General features: G+C 41.9%; 1 protein-coding gene across 1 annotated transcript in view; it reads left to right on the top strand.

The window, feature by feature from the left end:
- pkhd1l1.1 (PKHD1 like 1, tandem duplicate 1) overlaps positions 1-21,411 on the top strand; it is a 148,318-nt gene extending 126,907 nt beyond the window's left edge. The window contains exons 69-77 of the mRNA XM_028790902.2: positions 592-824; positions 1,991-2,158; positions 3,364-3,521; positions 5,718-5,853; positions 7,385-7,726; positions 12,577-12,728; positions 17,015-17,161; positions 20,550-20,703; positions 20,897-21,411. Coding sequence (XP_028646735.2) covers positions 592-824; positions 1,991-2,158; positions 3,364-3,521; positions 5,718-5,853; positions 7,385-7,726; positions 12,577-12,728; positions 17,015-17,161; positions 20,550-20,703; positions 20,897-21,111 — 1,705 coding nt within the window. The 3' untranslated portion in view covers positions 21,112-21,411. The remainder of the gene's footprint in view (positions 1-591; positions 825-1,990; positions 2,159-3,363; positions 3,522-5,717; positions 5,854-7,384; positions 7,727-12,576; positions 12,729-17,014; positions 17,162-20,549; positions 20,704-20,896) is intronic.

Below are 21,411 nucleotides of genomic sequence, written 5' to 3'. Positions count from 1 at the left end.
AAGGCTGCTATTTTTCTTGGGAACACTCAATGCCTGTGAAATGGTTTTGATTCCCTGACCCTGACCTGCGGTTCACCACAATTTGATCGCAGAGGTCTACAGAAAGATCCTTGGACTTTGTGGCTTGGTTTTTGTAACACATGAGCATGACAGAGGTCTGATCTTAATCTACTATTGTAGAAGGACCATGTTATGCGGTCCCCAGAGAATTTCTTGGCTTTAACTGCCCTTCCTGTACTTGAGATATCCATCTTAAGGAGGTCAGAGATTTACAATGCAAAACACTAGAACAGTTTTTATTAAACTTTTGTTTCTCATGACCCAATCTTGACCCAGTCCATGATCACTGTTAGAGCTTGGTGTGACTTTGTCCCCATTGGAGAACCACCACTGACAGCCCCACTGGAGTGACGTCGATTGCTTAAACTGCACATAGCGGCCCATCATGAGACACTTCGTAAATCATACCCGACGCTTGCTCACTTGGCCACAAATGCACAAGCGGCCTGTGACATCTGCTATATTAATTAACTTCTTAGAAATCGGAACTCTTTCTAACCCCAATGTCTCTCCTTTTTTGTCCCATCACAGTAAGGCGAATCCCTCTGACTGCGTGGATATGGTTTGTGACGCCAAAAGGAAAACCATGCTCAAAGACTTGGATGGATCCTTCTTGGGTCACACCGGGACTGTCGTTCCCCAATCCGAGTATCAGTGGAACGGCGACCCACGCGATGGTCTCGGAGACTACAGAATTCCGAAAGTTATGCTGACCTACTTGAACGGCAGCCGAATTCCTGTCAACCAAATTGCACCAAACAAAGGTTTGTGCTTTGTGTTATGTATTTAAAAATTCAATGATGGGAAAGGGAAATGCTGAATCCATGAAATCTGTTTGGTTAGATCCTTAGGTGGATGTTGAAACAGGAGCAGAAGTCCAACCGCGAATTGTCAGGTGTTCAATGACCTTCATGCAAACTAGGAGGCTCTGTAATTTATGGACTACTTCTTGATTGATATTGTGGCCTACCTGTTGAAATATTGCATTTTAAACCGCACGGCTTCCAGATCAGCTAGTGCACCTTTCTCACTGGGTGACCATCTGCATGTTGGTTAATCCACCAAAGCACCCATCACCTCTATTGAACCACACGGCACCCTCTGATGGGGTTTACTGCATAAAGAACGCCTTTGTCTCCGGAGATGAACTTCTCAGGGTGACATATCCTCTCCCTCAAAATGTCCTCCTGGTGATGGCAGAGATTGGAGATGAACTCACAATGTTGGAATTTGGCTTCAGTGCCAAAGTGAACCTTCTCCAGCCGGTGGTGGATCTGACCACACAGCAGTTCTCCTCTGCTTTTCACACACACCTGAAACGCCGGTTTTATCGCAGATTATTTCAAGAGGCTGCACTGCACTTCATTTACTCTTTGGATGGTGCTTTGCACTTCTGTTCTTGTTATTATGTGTGATGATTCACCTTAGTCCATCTTGGTTCATGACTATTAATGACTCGGTTTAAAGGAGGAAATGCCTCCTGGCATGATGTTGTGTCGACTTGCTGGTTTTTGACTGTTTTACTACAACAGTCCATCATCTCCTGGTCCTGCTTCCTTGTCCTTGTGGCCTGCCATTTTCATCTCTGGCAGTACAGAATATACTGTAGATAGGCCATAAGGTAAAATCTACTGCAATGTTTTGACCGTAGCAATGAGGGGAACATCTAAGCTACTAAACAACTTCCATCTTCTGCTCATTCCCGCAGTCACATCTCAAGTCAGTTACAACACGTTGAAATTTAGGCCTCAACAAGCGTTATAATGGCTTGTTTTGTGCTTTTATGTTCATTTGCAGACCGCGTTATTGTCAGACATTATAAATATCGGAAATTTCAAATGGTGTTTTGGTGAGGTAACATCACAACTCTCCAAAGCTGAGAGATACAATTACCGTAGCTACAATTATTTTATGTTTCATCTCATTCCAGGTATAATCAGAGACCCCAGTTGTACTTACATGCCAAGCTGGCAAAGCTACAAGTGCTTCACTCTCGACTACGAGATGCTGGTGATTGAAAGTCTAGACAGTGACACGGAGACCCGGCGACTCTCTCCGGTGGCAGTGCTTGCGGACGGCTATGTGGATCTGATCAATGGTAAAATACTTATTCACATATTCTTAAAAAATAGAAAATCACAGATTCAATCACGCGTGCTGAACCTTCCACAAGAAAATTAAACAACATACAATGTAATAAGATAGAAGGGCTGCTTCAGGCTGGTACCATGTTGGGACAGGAAAAATGACGGGTCCAGCAGGGGATACAATAAAATATGTGGTTGTGAACAGAAAGAGACCACCAGGACGGACTAAACCCTGCATCTCTAGAGGAAGCCATGGCAAGCTAACAAGAAGCACAGTTCTGTTTGACTCATTAGGACAGCAGACAAACCCAGACGGGAACCAGTAGTACCAGACAAGAGCAGCCATCATTGTCTTTTGAGTACACAGCAGTGCTCGGAGGTGCAATGCTATTAGGGACCACAAGAGGGCACTGTGGTCTGGCAGTCCCCAGACTTTCTTTAAATAGTTTCATGCCATTCCTCAAACGTGTCAGATTTGTAGATGAACTTTAGCCTACCAGGTCTATTCACTTAAATGCTCCAAAATAACATCTAGTCAAGTTTTGAAGGTCCCCAAAAGCCCTACTGTCCATCACAGTACTTATTCCATCTGCTCCCTGTGTGAAGGTAAACTTTGTAACGTTTGTGCAAAATCTGCCCTCGTCCAGTTTCTATCTGTGGCCCTGTGTTCTTGAAAAATAATTTATTTTAAAGTAACTAGGGGGATCCACCGTACTAACTTCCTTCATAATTTAAAAACCTTCAGTGATGTCACCTCTTAATCTCCATGTTCTTAAACTGATAAGGTTCAAGTTCTTTCATCTTTCCTCACAGCTACTACCTCTCAGTCCTGGAATCAGCTAACTGCTCTACTCTGGACTTTCTCTGGGGCTGCTTTTTTTTGTAATATGGAGACCACCAGATGAGGCCCCACCAGTGTGTTGTATCACTTAAGCATAACCTTCTTTGACTTGTAGCCTGTTTGCTTTCCACTGGACAGTAATGGGTCCACTTTAACTTCCAGGACCTTCTCCTAAATGAGTGTTATTTGCGAGTTTCACACTTCCCATTGTCTCTTCAGATCTAACATTTTCACTTCCAATAAGCCTAACATGGAGATCTTTGGGATGTGGGAGGAAACTGGAGGAGCTGGAGACAAAAGTCCACACTCAAGATGTTGCTCATAGCTTTTTAAAAATTTCTTACAAAGCCTCACCAAATGTGTTTTTGATTGCAGGTCCTCAAGATCATGGCTGGTGTGCAGGATACACGTGTCAGCTGAGAGTTTCTTTGTTCCACAGCATTGTGTCCACCAATACATCCTATTCCATTTATTTCACCAGCACTAGTCCCCAGAATCTTCGACTGATGCTACTAAATGCTAATGACACCAAGGTGGGTTGATCGCACACTTTGTACACTTTGAGCTAAGTTGTGTCATGAATATCAGATGTTCAATAAGTTGCATGAGAAGTTGAATCCTAGTTAGTCATCTTGCTTTCTTTTAAGCAAACCTTAGAAATATGAAATCCACACCATTACCTATAACAAAAAAAAAACTACAGTTTTTAGTAGTATAAAGTGTAGAATTCCAAGTTGTTTGGTTTTGCTGTCATAATTCATGGGACAGGAGTGGCCTGCGTTGCATGGTTGATTGTGGTCTGGTAGCTCCATTCAACATCTCAGTCAAAAGCCAATGCAAAGGTTGTGGTGCTCAGGTTTGTATGGGCAGATGGGACACCTCCTCAAGGCAGGGGTCCTACACGTCCTGATAGGCTGACCTTTTGTGGCGCTCCATACCCACAGCCAATGGACATTCACTTCCTTCAGGACAACTTTTAGTAGTGAACCGAGATGGATGAGGGCCAGTGAGGAGACAAACAAGACTTTATGGTCAAGAATGTGGAAAGGCTTCTTAAAAACAAGAAATTAAAGTGACACTCTGCAAATAATCCTTCTTTTAAAAATCATCCCCCAAAAAATGTAAATAAGTCAATAGTTTTAGAAACCCACCAATTCCTCCACAATGTATTCCCATTGTCTCCTGTCAGGACAGAGGGTCAAATCTCTCCTGCTTACTCTCTGGTATCCCAGCCTGCCATTTCTGCCCATACCTGTAGACCCTCTTGCGTAGTCCATCACATCACCATCTGCCCCTCCAGATCGATGCCCTGTAGATCCCTCAGTGTCTTATCTTCTCAGTGATGCCACGGCCACACTCCACTTTACATGTCTACCCAGTAACTGTGTGCCAACCAGCAGAGTTGTAGCCTGCAGTCTCATGGAAGTCTCCACAGCCACCGGGTCCTGCTCTTTTACTCAGCTCAGCAGAGCAGATGCCACCCATGGTGACCTACCTACCAGGATCCCTTCCACTGAATGTTTCTCCATCGAGCTTTACTTTCTTTGCAGTCTCTCTTGTCTCCCTGTCGTAAGCACTGCCCCACTCTTTGAGCTTGGGACCCACCACAACTGACTTTTATTTATTATTCCACTTCTCCTGTAATTAACTTAACATGGATGACCTCACGTAGTCACATGCAAACCGTTTGTCCAAAGCGGTTAAGCCATTAGGAAGTGCACTGCAACCCTTTAAAATCAGTAAGAAATTAATCCATTAGAACACCTCGGACTCCTCTTACCACACGTTTATACCTTCAACCCTGGACATCTCCTACAGCAACCACCACAACGAAAGGCCACAAAATGGTGGCATTCAAGGTCAAACAAAATGACGTTAAAGCAAAACATTAAATGTTTTGTATATTTACAAGACACCATAAAATGAAAAACTGATGTTATTCTGTGATTCTTTAATGTTCAAAACCCTTAAATAAATGGATCTATTGTGAAAAGGGCATCAGAAAACGAAACACAAAATTAAATAAAACACCAATGAAAACAGTCAAAAGACTAACCAAAATGAAAACAAGGAGTGTGAGGGGAGCAGACAACAAATGCATGGAGAGATCTGAGTAAATCAGGTGGAATATTTAGGACTAGTCAGGTCACACGTAAAGACCCCAAGGGTGGGAAGGGACCTGGGAAGAGTTATAGAGAATACAAAACACCCAAACAAAGGAGCAGACAAAATTACTCAAAAAACAACAAAAAAAAAACTACTAAAAGACGAGAAGCTCATAATAAAACGTAACAATTGACAAAAAAAAAAAATGATTAGAACATCAAATCAGAAATCATTTCACCTTCCACCAATGCCTTCCCTTAACTGGCTGTTATCAGTTGTCCAAGTTTGTGGATAAATACAAAATACATTTTGTGTTGCTAGCCATTTTTTGACAGAAACAATTTCCCGATATCAACGTTGGGTTATCATTTATGGGGCTTTGACATTTTTGACCATTTCTTGACTACATTTTCTCTCATCTCCCAGTCCATCTTCTTGATCTGATTGTCACGTTTTCCATTCTTGGTAGAACAAATGCCAGACATTATTGCTGTGTTCCTAAGCTTTCCACTTACCCTTCACACCCTGGTGGTTGCCGTTGAATGAAAAATTTCAAATGTCTTTAATGTGAGCGTTTTGATGGACTCTCTTTGGCTTGTTCTTTGCTCTTTTTCTTTACTAAGGTACTTCGAGTGGCTATATTCTACTCTGATCCTCAGCGTTTAGACATCTTTGTCAACAACTCACTGGTTGCTCCCACAAATGCTGTATGGAACAGCGATCACTCGGACTACACGCTGAACGCGCCCACATACCCAGGTAAGAGTCAAGCCGAGCTATTTGTTAGGCCATCAGAAGATAACATGGACATTGAGAGGTGAGAGTTCATCACATTCCTATGGTGATGTCCGAAACGTAATGGCTCATCACTCACCAGTCGCTCAGCCTTAGCACTGGGCTCAGTTCCAGCTTCCAGCCTTTCCAACGCTTTGCTAATCTTCACTTTGTGTCTCTGTTATGAGTGTGCATTGAATTTAATGTTTGGATTTCTTGTTGAGATATTTTAACCTTTCAAACTTTAACTTAGTGGTTTGTGAGAACAAAGAATCCATTTCTCACATTTGTTTTGTGATCAGATGGTATCGTTATTTTTCACACTGTTTTTTACTGGCTTAGGAAGCTGCCATTTTGGTGTTCATGTGGTTATGGCGTGAGTTGATATACTTGGATTGTGACTTTGGTAGTCCCGACCCTAACATTAATTACGGAAAGGGGTCTAAAGATCGTTCAAGGCAAACTTTCTCTATCCCTGAGCTTTTCAACAATTTAATGGCACATGCAAATGCACAAGGCACACAGAAGACACCCAAAACGTGTCTAGTTTAATGTGCTAAGTATGGTGATGAGAAGCTGAATTCATATTTGTTCCATGCATTCATACTTTTGATTTACAATTTTCATCTCATCTACTGATGAAAAGGATGGTCAACCATTTGCTTGCCACGTATCATCAGGCCATATCCTTGTCTCTCTCTCTCTCTGCCATTTAAATGGTCAGTTTTTGGGTTCACACAGGTTAAGGTTAGGGTTAGCTGCTTGCCTCCCACTATAAATTTTGAAGGTATTGGAGCAGAAGTTTTTAAGACCAGATATCCTTCCTAACGTCAAGCTCCTTTTGTTAACTTTTCATAGCACACAAGAGGGATGGTGACCTTATCCTAGTCCCAGGCAAGAGAGATGGTGACCTTAGTCTGACTCCAGGTCACGGGGGTTACCATCACATCATATTTCACCCCTTTAATCTGGTCTCATCATATTGACTTCCACGCTGTTCCTCCTCTGATGCATCTTCTTTGTCCGACTAGGATGGTCGGTTGATGTTGTCCTGTCTCATGCTGTGTGTCCTAAAGCAGTGCATTTATAAAATACGACAGTAGTATTTAGAATAGAATTAGATCTGACATTGTATACAGTCACATGACTAGAAAGATTGTTTGTTTAGATGATTGGATGGATGGATTTGTGGCAATTGTCTCGGCGAGTTTCCCAGTCTGTCAAAATGCAGTATTAAACATGTACTTAGAGGGGACTGTCTGTTTTTATTGTACCATTGCATTCCACCACGTTGATACATTTGTTTTGTTTTGTTTTATTTTGTTCTGACCGCACCACCTGGATAGTTAATCTTAAAAATGCATTAAATGTGAAGATTATGCATCGTTTGTACAGCTCTGCTCATGGCTACTTTATTTTATCTCTCAAGTGTTGTATTTTTTTCTGTTTTGTGAATGAAAATGTTCATTCTGTGGCCTGTAAAATTCATTTGGACTTTTTGTGTTTGTCTCGCTAGATGAATTTGTTCCTGAAATGAACTCCACCATCTCAGGATCAAACTACTTTGACGAAGACTACAAAATGATTAACATCTTAATCCGAGGCTCCACTCCCATTGAGATCCAGACTGCGCCAGTCCTCTTCATCTCCTTTGAAATGCCATCCATGACCGTGGAACAGTTTTATGGTCCAAGCCTTGTTCAAAACCTTGCCATCTTCTTGAATATCCCGGCAAATAAGATAAAAATAACAAAAATAGTGCGAGCGAGCAGCCGCCGGAGACGAAGCACAGGGATATCCGTGCAAATAGAGATATCAAACCCGCCGGTCCAAAATTTAAACCAGAATTCATCTGCAGGTGAGGTGGCTTTGGTTTTTACTTAAATTCAGAGATAATAACAGCCAAAAAGTCAATACGTAAAAATGAACTAAGGGAACACCCTTAACTGGTATGGAAGTCTGTAAGTGGGTCTTTGAAAAGCTTCATTTGTGATTTCATCATTTGATAGCACCTCAAAATTAGGAGGATGCCATGTCTTTACGGCTGGTGTGATCACTCGATGAGAAAGACTCTGACTGATAACACCACCATCAGACACAGCTGCTTTCATTTTGTCAGTCTCTAACACCTACCTTTATGCCTATCCTAAGTTCTGTTACAAAATTTTAAAAATGGATATCATGATAATCACTGTAGCAAAAAAAACGTTGACTTGGCCTGTTCGCTCACTGCTGCTCATGACAACGTCCAAACATTTGGGATTTTTTTCTAAGAAAACAATAAAGAAAATGTGATTTGTGTATTTAAAATGAGTACCATGTGTGGAAGAGAGGGGGTCTCACTAAGCCCCAAATCCTATACACAGGGGACTCAAACACAGTCACAGGTTCAAATACAGTGGTGTTGATTTCTCCTAAATTACCTTTTACAGGTCCTTTGGAAATGTTTCCCACAGCAACATGCAAATGTTGTCCTCTGCCTCCCAACACTGACTCTCTGAAAAGAGGCAGAGGGCTTTGTTTTTAAGCCAGACCCTCAAAGTCCTTCCAGAGTTTGAATAAAGTCTGAAGGAGGTACTTCAGGGTCAGGACAAAGTTTCTAGAAAGTAGGGACAGTTCATCTTTGCAGTGCCCCTTGGTGGTACTCATGGCATGCAGCAGGACTACAGTTCCCAGCGCGGCCCACAGGCCGGTAGTTAGGAGTAGCTGCCCTCTAGATAGATAGATAGATAGACAGACAGACAGACAGACAGACAGACAGATAGATAGATAGATAGATAGATAGATAGATAGATAGATAGATAGATAGATAGATAGATAGATAGATAGATAGATAGATAGATAGATAGATAGATAGATAGATAGATAGATAGATAGATAGAGTGAAAGGCACTATATAATAGATAGATAGATAGATAGATAGATAGATAGATAGATAGATAGATAGATAGATAGATAGATAGATAGATAGATAGATAGATAGATAGATAGATAGATAGATAGATAGATAGATACTTTATTAATCCCAAGGGGAAATTCACATAGTATGACGGGGGTGTATTTACTTGGACTTCGCTCACACCCCGAGTCATAAATTATTCGAGACTCCCTTTCCGGTAAGGGGATCAATTCCTAATGTTTGTCGGCATGCCAGCCCATTCGTGTCCTTCCACTCTGGCCTCTCTTCCTGGTAAGGGGACACCCCTCCTCCTGGACAGGATGCCAGATAATCCCACATGGCATTTCTACATAAAAATCAACATAGGAAAAAAAAATCATTACAGTAAAATGTACCTGCCATTTCAGTCATCTTTGCTCAAAACTCAGTTTATAGAAATAAAATAAGAAATGACTTAAAAATTTAAGGAAGCCACGAAAATCATTGAAGCAAAAAATATCTTACTGCTGATGACACCGACTTTGCCTTTTTAATCATTTTTGCTCAGGGAGTCCAAGAATCAAGTTTGGTGTTTAGTCGTTGAGCGACTCTGTGTGCACAACAGCTGATGACCAACAAATCCAGCAACGAGGAACAAAAAAACGCGGGTGTTTGGGACCTCACAGAGCTAAGAGAAGCTTGTCTGTCTGACATGTCTTGTGTTTTATGTACCACAAAAGAATGGAAAAAAATAAAGGGCAGAGATTGCAGCTGAGCTCGCCATTCCTGCTAACCGTTAGGACAGCACCGGCTCCATCAGGCAGCACACTACCGAACACCAGAAAAACAGGCGAACACAACTGTGCTGGATGGTTGACATGCAGTCACTAAATTTAACATGTCCAGCGATTTTTGGTCATGTGAGGATATGTTCCAGTGACAAGATCGGCCCCGCCTTGAAGTGGCATAAGGTGACTTTAGTGCCCCTTAAACATTTACAGGAGTTTGTGCTCCTAAATGTACAATGAAGTGAGGTCCAAAAATGAAGTCATCTGGGATTTTCAGTAGTAGTTTGAAAATTAACAAAATGTAACAGAAATGTTTATAGAATTACTTCCTAGACAGTGGGAGTAAAATCAATCTAACTAATGAAAAATGCCAAATCATTGAACATGTGATACATTACAAACACCTAAGAATAACATTTATACAGGTGCGCGCTGCATACGTTCTGTGAAATAGAATAATCAGTCCTTTGCAAAGCTACAGTATATGGGCTACTGCAGTGTGCCCATTTTGACTCAATGCGGAGAGAAAACGCCACAATGCTCCAGAGCCGCACCATGTGCGAGACTGAGTCCTACTGCAGACAAGTCAAATCATACACTGTTATACTTTTTATTTGTGCTGTAAGTAGGGAAAGTTCACTTTAAAATAACGATAGAAAGTACAACACAGTGCTGGCAGTGCAATCACTTTGCATACAAGAGACATGAGATACACGTGTTACATGCGGAAGCTGTTGTGTTCACCACGTCCCATTCTCCGATCGGGATTTCTGAACTCTCTGTTTTAACCACTGACATATAGACGGTCGGCCATTGCCCGAACAGGTGTCATTTGGTGTATAGCTGTGTGTCGTATACTACTGTGACTTGTGGTGACGTTGATTATTAAAGTTTCTTATTAGATGTTAAGTTAAGCTTTGCAAAGGCTTTGTTACCCCAAAGGGAAATTAGATTTGTCCTGATCACGCATCATACCATACTTTAGCATGATTTTTGGTGGAAATGTCACAGTGAGCTTTGGTATCACTATGCTCTGAATTATCGCCCTCCTAATTTGTGGATGGGAAAACTGAACCAGCACTTATCTATATATATAAAATCCCTGTGTGCGTCCAGGTGTCCATGTGTGGGAGTCTTCTGGTGAAGTGCGCATGTGCGGGGCACGGTGCGATGCGCGATATTACTGTCAGAGAAAGTTAGAGGCGTTTTACGGAAATACAAGCCAGTATTACTGCGAGAGGAAATTAAAGGTGCACAATACAGTGACGCATATTACAGCCACATACAAGCCGGTATTACTGTCAGAGGAGATTAAAGGCATATTACCTACGAGCACGCCTGTATTACCGCCAGAGAAAATTAAAGGTATATTACGGATGTACAAGCCAGCAGCCCACGAAGAACAGTCAGCTCAGCAAGTAAACATCAACAAAAGAAAGGCTGAAAGAAAGAAAAATACAACCAACAAAAAGAATGAGGTCAAAGTCCCTTGCCATTTAATATAGACTGTTCCTAGTAATGTTTATGCAATACTGTTCTAGCGCCCGTTATTGTAACGGGCTAAATGACTAGTCAGAAAAATAAGATGCCTTACAATGGAGTAGCAACTATTTACTATGTCAGAATTATCTGACTAGCTCATTGCTACCAGAAACAGTCGGGATGTCCGCTGTAGCTAATTGAACTTGTACTTTATCTTATATTTCCAACAGTCTGTCCTCTTGAAGTGATGCCCACTGCCAGTCTGAGGTGATTACTTGGTTAGAATTCAAACCTAAAGCTTAAGACCAATACCTACGAATGGTCCATAATGATTTTAACAGCAGCCATCATCTTCTCCAAACACAGAACATTCTCAAAGGCCAAAGAAGACATAAGCATTCCTTGAACCTCATAAACTATGGATGAGTGAAACGTTGCATACTTAACGTCAATTCAGACTTCATTCAGATTTGCTGCACCAAATGTGTGCATCTTTACCCAAAACAGAGATCTCTGATTGTAGACTGGATACGTATTGATTATGATGCCAATGTACAGTAAGTGAAGATTTGTAGAAGTTGGGAGTGCTTCCCAAACAAAGACATTTTCCAAACCAGATGAAATCCCACAAACAAGCAGGCCCAGGACAAGAGCATAAGTCCAGAAGAAATTGTAATCCGATGGGTGTAATTGTAATCCACTTGTGCAGTGAAGCATTGAAACCAAGAGACACCACTGACTGCAATCCTGATAGCTTCTTAGGGCTCACTTTTAAAGTTAGCCCCCTCATCTCACTTCACAAGAGCCGCCAAAGCTGTCCTATGACACGGCACTCCAGGGGTTGCTGGGATTTGCAGTCCTTTTAAGTAGCGCAGCCACAGTGTTGTCGGCGGTTTTCAGTATTAAGTCGCAAAACTCACAAAATAATTTCTGATTTAATTATTCAAGACAAACCTGAGAATAGTAGAATCCAAGAATCATAAATCATACTGTAAATCCATGGATCGCAAGGTGCCAGCCTGGGACTGGGAATTCTTCATCTGCTTCAAGATACAAAATATTTGGATGATATCCTTGGAGAGGAGAAAATGTACAAAATAGGAATGAGCTGACATGGCAGAATGAATAACAACAACAACATCATTTATTTCTAGAGCACATTTTCATACAAACAATGTAGCTCAAAGTGCTTTACATGATGAAGAAAGAGAAAAAGACAAAATAAATAAGAATTAAAATTAGGGAACACTAATTAACATCAAATAAAAGTAAGGTCCGATGGCCAGGGAGGACAGAAAACACACAAAAAAATCTCCAGACGGCTGTTTACAATACACAAGGAAGCCATAACATGAAGTCAGATCTGTTAGGATTGCTTTCTAATTTAACAAAAACCTGGAGCCACCAATCGCAGCCCACCAGAACTCACTTTAAAGCCCCCTGGTTTTGTGCATCATGCCATGAATGTCTGTTGTTGAAATTTGCCCTTCCCTGTTCACATCCAGATTTTGCTCTGTTATTATTTTAGGATCTAATTTTTTTGGGGTCTTTGATTCTTAGGGACACTGAAGGCTCAAGACTTGATGAACCTCGGCAACATTATTGGGAAGCAAGCCATTACTGGAAACCTCAGCTCAGCAATTGGCTTTGTCGTTAAGTCTGTCGCTATCACCTTACCACCCCCTAGTTCAAGTGACCCAGCATGGAGTAAGGTAAGGGTAGCACAAAGTGTCACCTGCAGTTATCTCAGGAAATGCATATTAATCTCTATATAGATCGACGTCAACGTCCATCTGTCTGTCTGTCTTTCACAAAATAACTACTTAATGGATTTAGATCGGGTTCTCTTCTACAATTTGCTTGAACACTCTGGTTGATTTTGCGACTTCTCTCATCGTGCTAAGTATCGGACTTCGGTTGCAGGAGTGATTTATTCACGCTAATCTGAGAGCAAGGCTGCAGGCTGAGGAGAGGAAGAGGTGGGACCTCAGGAGTGGGGAGCCTCCGTCTACCTCTGGCCACGTGTCGGAGCGTACCTCGCCTCCGCTTAGCTAGCAATACCTTTTTGTTTATTAATTTTTAAAGTTTGTCCTGTTTCACTACTACACGGGCGGAGCAGGGGACGGCTAGTATGTAATAAAAGGGACCCCTGATCATGGCCATTAGACACTTCAGTGGTGATGGACAGCATGGTTATGAAAATTGTGATTTCAACCTAGAAGGGGAAGGCACAGAAACACCGTGGAATTCATTTTTATTTTCTTGACTTTGATCATTTAATGTAATTTATTTTCTGGATTTTTAAATTGTTTGTCACATTCAGTATCATCAAAGAACTCTCCTTGGGAGGGCAGATCTCATATGGACTGTTGTAAATGTCCGCCCAAAAGTAGAGGAAGCATTAGCCTTGTGTGGTGAAGGCTCCTTCATCCCTGTCAACTAAAAAAGGGAGCCTGAGCAGGAAAGTTTAGGTGGGGGACCAGAACCTGATGTTGGGAATGAGGATGGAAAGGTGCAATCGGGAAGCGGTCAGTGTCCCCAGGGAAGAGTGAGCAGATGGCATTCCATTGATGGATCGTTCCCCACTCTTCAATGGTACAGGAGGGAAGTGAGAGGAAGACGGAGCTCCTGCAGATGCCAACAGAGGCAGCAGGGTGTGGGGGTCCATCTCTGAGCGTTCTGACGGACACCGAGGTAGAAAGCCAGAATGAGAGCTGGAGAAAGGGACTGTAGCTGCTGGTGTCTCTGTTAGCTGAGGAGACCCAATGGGGTGAGCTGCATAGACAAAGGAGAAAGACATGCTGGGCTGACATGACAGGCAGGAAAAGAGAGAAAAAGAACCTGACGACTGAGTAGTTTACTGGATGTTTTTCAAGAATCTGTTTGTGGCTGATTTTAATTCCCAGTGAGAGTTGAATTTGATTTGGATTATTTACTTATTGGGAAGCACTGCATTTTTGTGTTAAACACCGGATCTTGTGCTGTTTTGCACTTTGCACCTTACTCTGGCTGATTATGTGTCCTCATTGTCCTTCCTCATTTTGGTGTATGACAATCGACAGTTCTAACCTGGACCACCATGTCTTGTTATAAGTAAAAACTTGTTGAGTGAGTAATTATTTCATTATAAGGTGAAGAAATACAATATTATCTGTGACAGGTTTAACCCTTAAGTATTATTAATGGGCTGGAATTGTATTTAAATAGTTGACTGCAGTTTTTCAAGGTGGCCTGTAGTGGGCACCTGACACTCCTGAAACCAACATCAGAGGCCATTGGCAAGTATAATAGAAAGAGAACAAGGAGATGTCAGGACAGGCTCATAGTGTCCTCTTTGTCACCCGCATCCAGGGACAATCTGACTTGTTTGGGTTAATCTGCGGGCAACACGTCGCCACTCTCTGGCTCTACCGTTAATGGGTAGAACTACCTTACCTCAAAACTGAACAATCTCACAGAATTAACACTGACACTAAACGTGTTTTGTGGTAGGTGTGAAATGCCATTATTCTCTTCTCCTTGAGATAGGGTGAGGAGCTCAACAATACAGGATGACATTGGATTACATGTACAGTGTATTCAAAGGCCCATCAGAGATTGCCAATCGGTCCATCTTCTCATGCCACCCTGTGCAGTCACTACCATTGCCTCTGACATCCTCCAGATGTCAAACTCCCCTGGCTTGTAGTCCTTTTAAGGTCTGACCCAAGAGAACCATCCTTGCATAAGAAGAAATCACTTTTACGTCAGCCAGAAAACATTGGTGATGGTGAAATTGTCTCCAAGAAGGCTTGGTGCTAGTTTGAAATATGGCCAAGCCATCTTGGTTCTGCACTTCTTCTGAAAGCCATTTTTATATGGGTATGTATTCACAATTCCACCTGGGGGTGTTGCTCTTGGCATCTGGACTCTTCTGAGTGTATTCTGTATCCCAATAAGCCTCATAATACATTTGTTTGCATATATACTGCAATATAAAGGCAAGACAGCCATAAAGAGTTGGGTTACCAATGGTGAACCCCATATAATTCATGGAAAAAATGTAGCAAAAAGAAGTTAGTCACAAAGACAAGAATAATGGCTAGCTCTGCAATATGGTGTCTTCTTCAGACGAAGTCTTTTCAGACACTCTGGCACTGCTGGCAGTGATGTCCTATTTATCTCAGCCCTTGAGGAAGGGATGGCTTCAAGGAGGCAGAAACCGAAAGTAATGTCACAGTTCTTCGTGCCATGGATCTGCTGGTCTGAGGATCAAGAGAAGCGATGGGTTACAGCAGACTGTGCCAACCCTTGACTTGGGGTGGAATCACAAGATAAATAATTCCTGAAGTTGTCTCCTTTTCATGTGTGTGTGACAATATATATATAGATATTGTGACAGATAGGGGGTGCTATCGCTCCCTTGAATCCTCAGATCAGACGCCAGACTCCAGATAAAAGTCCAATATTATTAATTTGAACAATAATGTGCACAAAGCACCACCACTCCACTATACTCTTCAATAAATCAATAATTACAAATACAATAAAGAAATCACAATCCTCCACACCTCCCAGCAGCTTAGTCACCCAACCTCCCAACTCAGCTCAATCTGCTGGGGTTTCATCCTTTTATACTTCTTCACCTGGAACTGTTTCTGTCCCTCAGTCCATGTGACTCTTAACACTTCCGGGTCAGGTTTAAACTCCTTTTCTTCATCCCGGAAGTACGTCATTCCCTCTGTCTCTGTGACTAAGACGTACTTCCGGGTTATAAGGAACATACAAGTTCTTATGCCTCCCTGCAGTGTCCTCTGGTGGCCCCCATGGTATCCAGCAGGGCTGTGAAGGAAAACTCCAATGTCCATAATTTCCTGCTGGCATTCGGGGCACTTCCATGCTACAGGGAGGGCTCCATCTGGCGGCCAGGGGGTATTGGCTGGGATGAATGGCCGGCCATATCCCACAATATATAGATATACATTGTCACAATAACGACCATGAGACATTGTGAAGGGTTGGGGCAGCCACCCATTTAATAGTTCCCGGCTGCAAAACTGATTCAAAAATAGAGACATGTTTATTCAACAGAGTCCAAAACAGAACTGCCTCTCCTGAGAAAAGATGGCGGCTTTAAAGGCCAGCGAAGGAAGTGATGTCATCAACACCGGAACCGGACGTGACGTCATTGGCTGCCCCAGAGCAGGGCGGGATTTCCCTAGAATGGTCTGCAAAAGATCGAGAGGGAAAATTAGTGCACTTCGTCACCCCCTGGTCTGGCGTGGAATCACGTGTATTTAAGCTCTTTAGTTGTCTCCTAAACACACGTGTGTGACAACATATATATCTATATATATTGCAAAATGGCAAAACAGGATAAAGTGTGAGCCTCATTTAATGGCTTAAGCAAACTATCAGAATAAATCCAAAACAAAACAATGGGGACTGTTGTGGCCCTCAGTCGAGGCTCTCCCACTGGAAGAAGTTCTGCAGCCGAGCTCTGTGTCTCTCAGATGAAGGTTCATAATTGAATGCCAACGTCTGGCCCTATGGGTTCTTAAATACCAGAGACGGCAGAAGGGGTAGGACTTCCGAGGCAGAGGATGAAGTGACGTCAGAGGTTTTCCAGCTGATTGTCAACAGATCTCTAGGTAAGGAAGAAGAAGGAGTTAATAACTGCACCACTTCATGCTCCGGAGTCACAGTGCTTACATCTGAGGAGCCCTGAGGATGCCCTCTACGTGCACATGTCTTGTTATAAATGGCTAAAAGTACGTAGACATCCCTCCAAAAGATTGTGCTCAGGTGTTTCAGCTGCACCAGTCGTTAAAAGGTGTAGAAAATCAAGCACAAATTGGATATTGTTCTGTTTTAGCTTTTTGAGTTGTCAGTAAGCACGTGTTAAATGATAATGTGGACTGTTACGTTAAAGGCGACAGATACAACCCTTCACTGACTTCTGACTTGGAACGAGGTTATAAGGTACAATCCATACTAATGTCCAATTTCTTTCTTGTAGTTTGCATCAGCTGAAGTCACTAGGAACAGCCAAACTCCAGCATTTGTCTCTACTGTTGACAGTTTAGTTATCGTCATACAACCAATACCAGGACAAACAAGTGGGCTGCTGACTCAACAGCCATGCATTATGGCTGTGGACAGTAACGTGAGTACAGTTAATATTAATAACAAATGTATTTTATCAAACCAGCCTCAATTGTAAGCTTTCTGTTCCTACAAGCCCCACCGCAGAGTGTTGGCCAATAATGATTTGAGGGTTTCATTTTGTGACATCCAGTGGCTGTATCATTGTTAAAGCCAGTTAATAAAAATAACGATACACCTAATATATTGATTGTATATATGTTGGGAGGTATACCGTTATTAACAAAAAACTGAGAAAAGTGGACACGATACAAACAAAGAAAAGCACGTGTGCTGGAGTCTTGTTTTGAGACATCACTGATGATGACGATGATGATGATACTTTAAGAGGACTAAATCAGGAGTAACCAATAAAGAAGAAAGCAGTCAATAAATGGCTCTCATGGTCAGAAAAAGGAGTTAAAGTTAAACTTGTTGCTATGGATGTAATTGAATGTTGCTGCCCAAATGGGAATTGCTGTCTCTCCCCTTTGCAGACAGCTAGAATATAATCGCTGAAAAGGTTCAACAACAGCTACAACATTTCTTTCTGTCGCACATTTTCATACAAATGATGAGCTCAAAGTGCTTTACATGAGGAAGAAAGAGAAAAAGACAAAATGAATAAGAAAATAGAAATTAGGGAAGACTAATTAACAGAGAATAAAAATAAGGTCCGATATCCAGGGAGGACAGAAAAAACAAAGAAAAAAATAAAATCTGCAGGGGGCCACGGGACCACCCGCCCGGCCCCCTCTAGGCATTCTACCTGACATAAATGACCTCGCAATCAGTCCTCATGGTATTCAGGATTCACATGGAAGAACTTGATGATGACGGTCATGTGGACCTCTGGCCTTTAATTCATCAGTGTAGGGACATCACAGTGCTTTGATCAGGTAGTGGTGGCACAGATTGGCACCACAGAACACCAGAAAAAGAACAGCAGAGAGAGTAGGGGGTTAATATGGATTTTGGAGCCACCAGGAATGATATTGATAATTAAATGCATATACAGCAGTGGTTCTCAAACTGTGGGGTGCAAAGTAACAAAAAGGGGGGCGCGAAGATGTGAAAAAAAGAAAACAAGAATCGAAAATATGAAAAATACATCTATCGAAACCAAAACACATTAACTTAAACTACATTCTGATACTAGAAAATACAGAGTTAGATAAATGTCGATAAAAGTTAAGTAGGTTGTCACAAACTCGACACAGAGTCATAGAAAGGTTTGGGGCAGCCACCCGTATAATTGGTTTCTTGGCTGCAAAAGTTGTTTAAATGAATACGGCACTGATGTGCACACAACCGAGTCCAAAACAGAACTGAGGGAATAGGGAAAAGGTGCAGGCTTTTAAAGGGGAAGACAGGAAGTGAGATCATAGGGGTTGGGCTCATGAAGGTCTTCAGCCATTGGTTTGAGCCCGGACGTGACATCACAGGGGCCGGGGCCTGCAAGGTCTCCTTCCATAGGCTTGGTCCCGGAAGTGACATCAAGAGAGCCAGGTGGAATTTCCCGGGAATGGTCTACAGGAAAGGGAGAAAATAAGTCAGTGCACTCTGCCACATCCCAGCATGCCTCGGAACTGCCCTTACTCAAGCCCTTTAGCTGCCTCCCATGCGCACGTGTGTGACAAGGTATAATAAAATATGCATCTATGATATATCATTAATTAAAAAAGAACACATTCTTATTAGTGGGCTTCTTTCAAAAAAAAAACGTTAGGGGGGCGCGATTAAAACTGTTATGAAAACTCGGGTCGCAAATACTTAAAGGTTGAGAAACGCTGATATACAGAGTTTCAGGATTAAACTCAAATGAAGCTCTGTGAAAGCCATGTTTTTAGCAGTTTTTTAAAGTGCTTCACCGTTTCAGCCTGGCAGATTCCTATTGGCAAGCTATTCCAGATTTTAGGTTCACACTTGCAATCACTCACATCGTTGACATGATGAAGGAAATCATAGACAAATCTGAAAAACAGTCAGTGATCCAGTTATTTCAGGGGGAAAAAAATGAAATGATTTGAGTACAGCTGCGTTACTATTGAAATGCTGGCACAAATAAATACATAACGGTTTGACAGCAGATGTGTACTCAGATGATATCATTTTATTTCTTAGCAGAGCCTCTTTCACGTTCCATTGGCTGTTAAGCTTCAGCATGGTTCAGTCTCGCCTTTCTATCAGCATCTTCATGTTAACACAAGATAAGAAATTATTATTTTTAATTTGCATACATTGTCAAATCTACCGTGTCTGTGAAAACGCTGTGCGTGAGTCACCTTCTAGCATCATGCTCTTCACGTGCAGATCTCTTTGTACATGAGTAACTGATACTGTCTGTGTACTTCAGAGCTCTGTTTAAGGCTCAGATGAGAACAATTGAAAACAAACAAAAAAGACCAATTGGTCAAATTGGTGGCTTTCTCAGCCTGGAAAAAGGGCCTCCAAGGATGGGGATGCATTGTGTTTGGATGCTGCTTTGCTATTGAACTTAGAGTCCGTGCTGGTCTTAAGTATTGGCTGGAATGAAAGAGGACGGACTTTTGAAGTGGCGGTGGAAGTGACGTCACGGCTCTTCTCTACTTTCCGTCTCTGTTCTTGAAGAGCAAAAAGGGAATGAGGTTAACTCCGGAGTCACACCGTTCTCCTTCTGCGTCACAACTCTGCAAGTAGATCCCCAGAGTGTTAGCTTTGCCTAGGAAAGGCTACAAAGTTTAAAGGGATGACCAGGAGAGGAAAAGTAAACAGGCAGAAAGTTGAAACCAAAGACCAGTTCTATTGAACATCGATACTAAAATCTAAAAATCATAGCAAGAGAAATCAAAGAAAAAAATCAGAAACCTTAATAGCTCAATGAACACATGTGCAAAGATTTTCTTTTTTTCTCAGGTAGCAACACATCCAATGCACCAGTTGCTGTGTAGCAGTTTGTTGATGATGTCAACCATGTTACTTCTGGGACTGCCTAGCACAGCAACTGTTGTCTTATTATGGTGGAAAAACAACAAGGAGGTCCTAGGGAAAAAATAAAAAGAAATGACGACAGCTGGTAATAAAAATTGACAGACAAGAGGAAGGCCTAAGAGAAGGTTTGTGGATGTGGTGAGAGAAGACATGCAGGTGATTGGGGTGACAGAGCAGGATGACGAGAACAGGAAGATGTAGAACAAGATGATCTGCTGTGGCAACACCTAAGAAGAAGAAGAAGCAATCTTTACAATAGAAACAGAATACAAAATTCAGAGTCAGAATGTCAAAGAAAAAAAAGAAAACCTAACTGAAAAGTAGAGGAAGCTTAATGAAAAATATAGAAATGAGAGCAGACACCCAGCACCTGGAAACAGGTGGCTGTACACCACTAGTTCTGACGTAACTCTCACATCCTATTTCTATTTGCATTTCAGGGTAATTGTGTGTCGGTAGGAGTGACATCGTTTGTAATTATTGCAAGTCTTAAAAACTCCAATAACCAGAGCGTAGCAGGACTGGAAGGAAACATCACCATCCCCTTCTCCGGCTGCTGGGCTAATTTCACGGACCTCTCCCTCACAGTCAACGGTAGGTGCTCTGCAGTGGTGGCATCTTTCAAAGTTGTGAGATGGGGCCTGGACCACCAACGCTTTCTCTAGTGATACAATCCAAACAGTGAAGTATTTTAAAATATACTTTACACAGAATGAAATTTGACTGCTATGTTCTTTCTTTGATCCCTCTGCTCAAATCTTTACATGTTTTATTTTTACGCTTTTAGGAACCAACCTGATGATTTCATTTACAATGAACAATATTCAGTCCCAGTCGAGGTCCTTCACACTGGGTGGTCTGACGGCCCCGGCAGCTACCGCATCGGGCGGTGGAACAACAACGACCACCGGGTCGAACGTCTCGAGCGGAGCTCCGCGGCCCGAGGCTGTGTTTATCCTATTCCTTCTGTATTATGTGTGCGACTTTCTCTTTAGGGAATAAATCACAAACTGTACAACTCTGATCACGCTGCTTTAAGGAAATTAGCCTTCAATGTTAAGAGTTGGATTACAAAATCTGGAGTGTAAAATCCACACATTTCTGTTTTTTAAATAAATTGAAACTTGGATCAGGTTAATAGGGAGGCAGATTACCATTTCTGAATGTAAACTGAAATCTTTCTTAATACGCATGTAATACATTTGATTTCTGTGTAAATGTTAAATGTAGCTCTTACTTTATGTTAATTGACTTTTAAATTTTGAAGACAATAATACAAAGAATGCATTTTACATGGATGTT

This window comes from Erpetoichthys calabaricus, chromosome 13 (genome assembly GCF_900747795.2).
Source record: "Erpetoichthys calabaricus chromosome 13, fErpCal1.3, whole genome shotgun sequence".
Classification (NCBI taxonomy): domain Eukaryota; kingdom Metazoa; phylum Chordata; class Cladistia; order Polypteriformes; family Polypteridae; genus Erpetoichthys; species Erpetoichthys calabaricus.
This window is presented reverse-complemented; position numbering and strand designations above follow the sequence as displayed.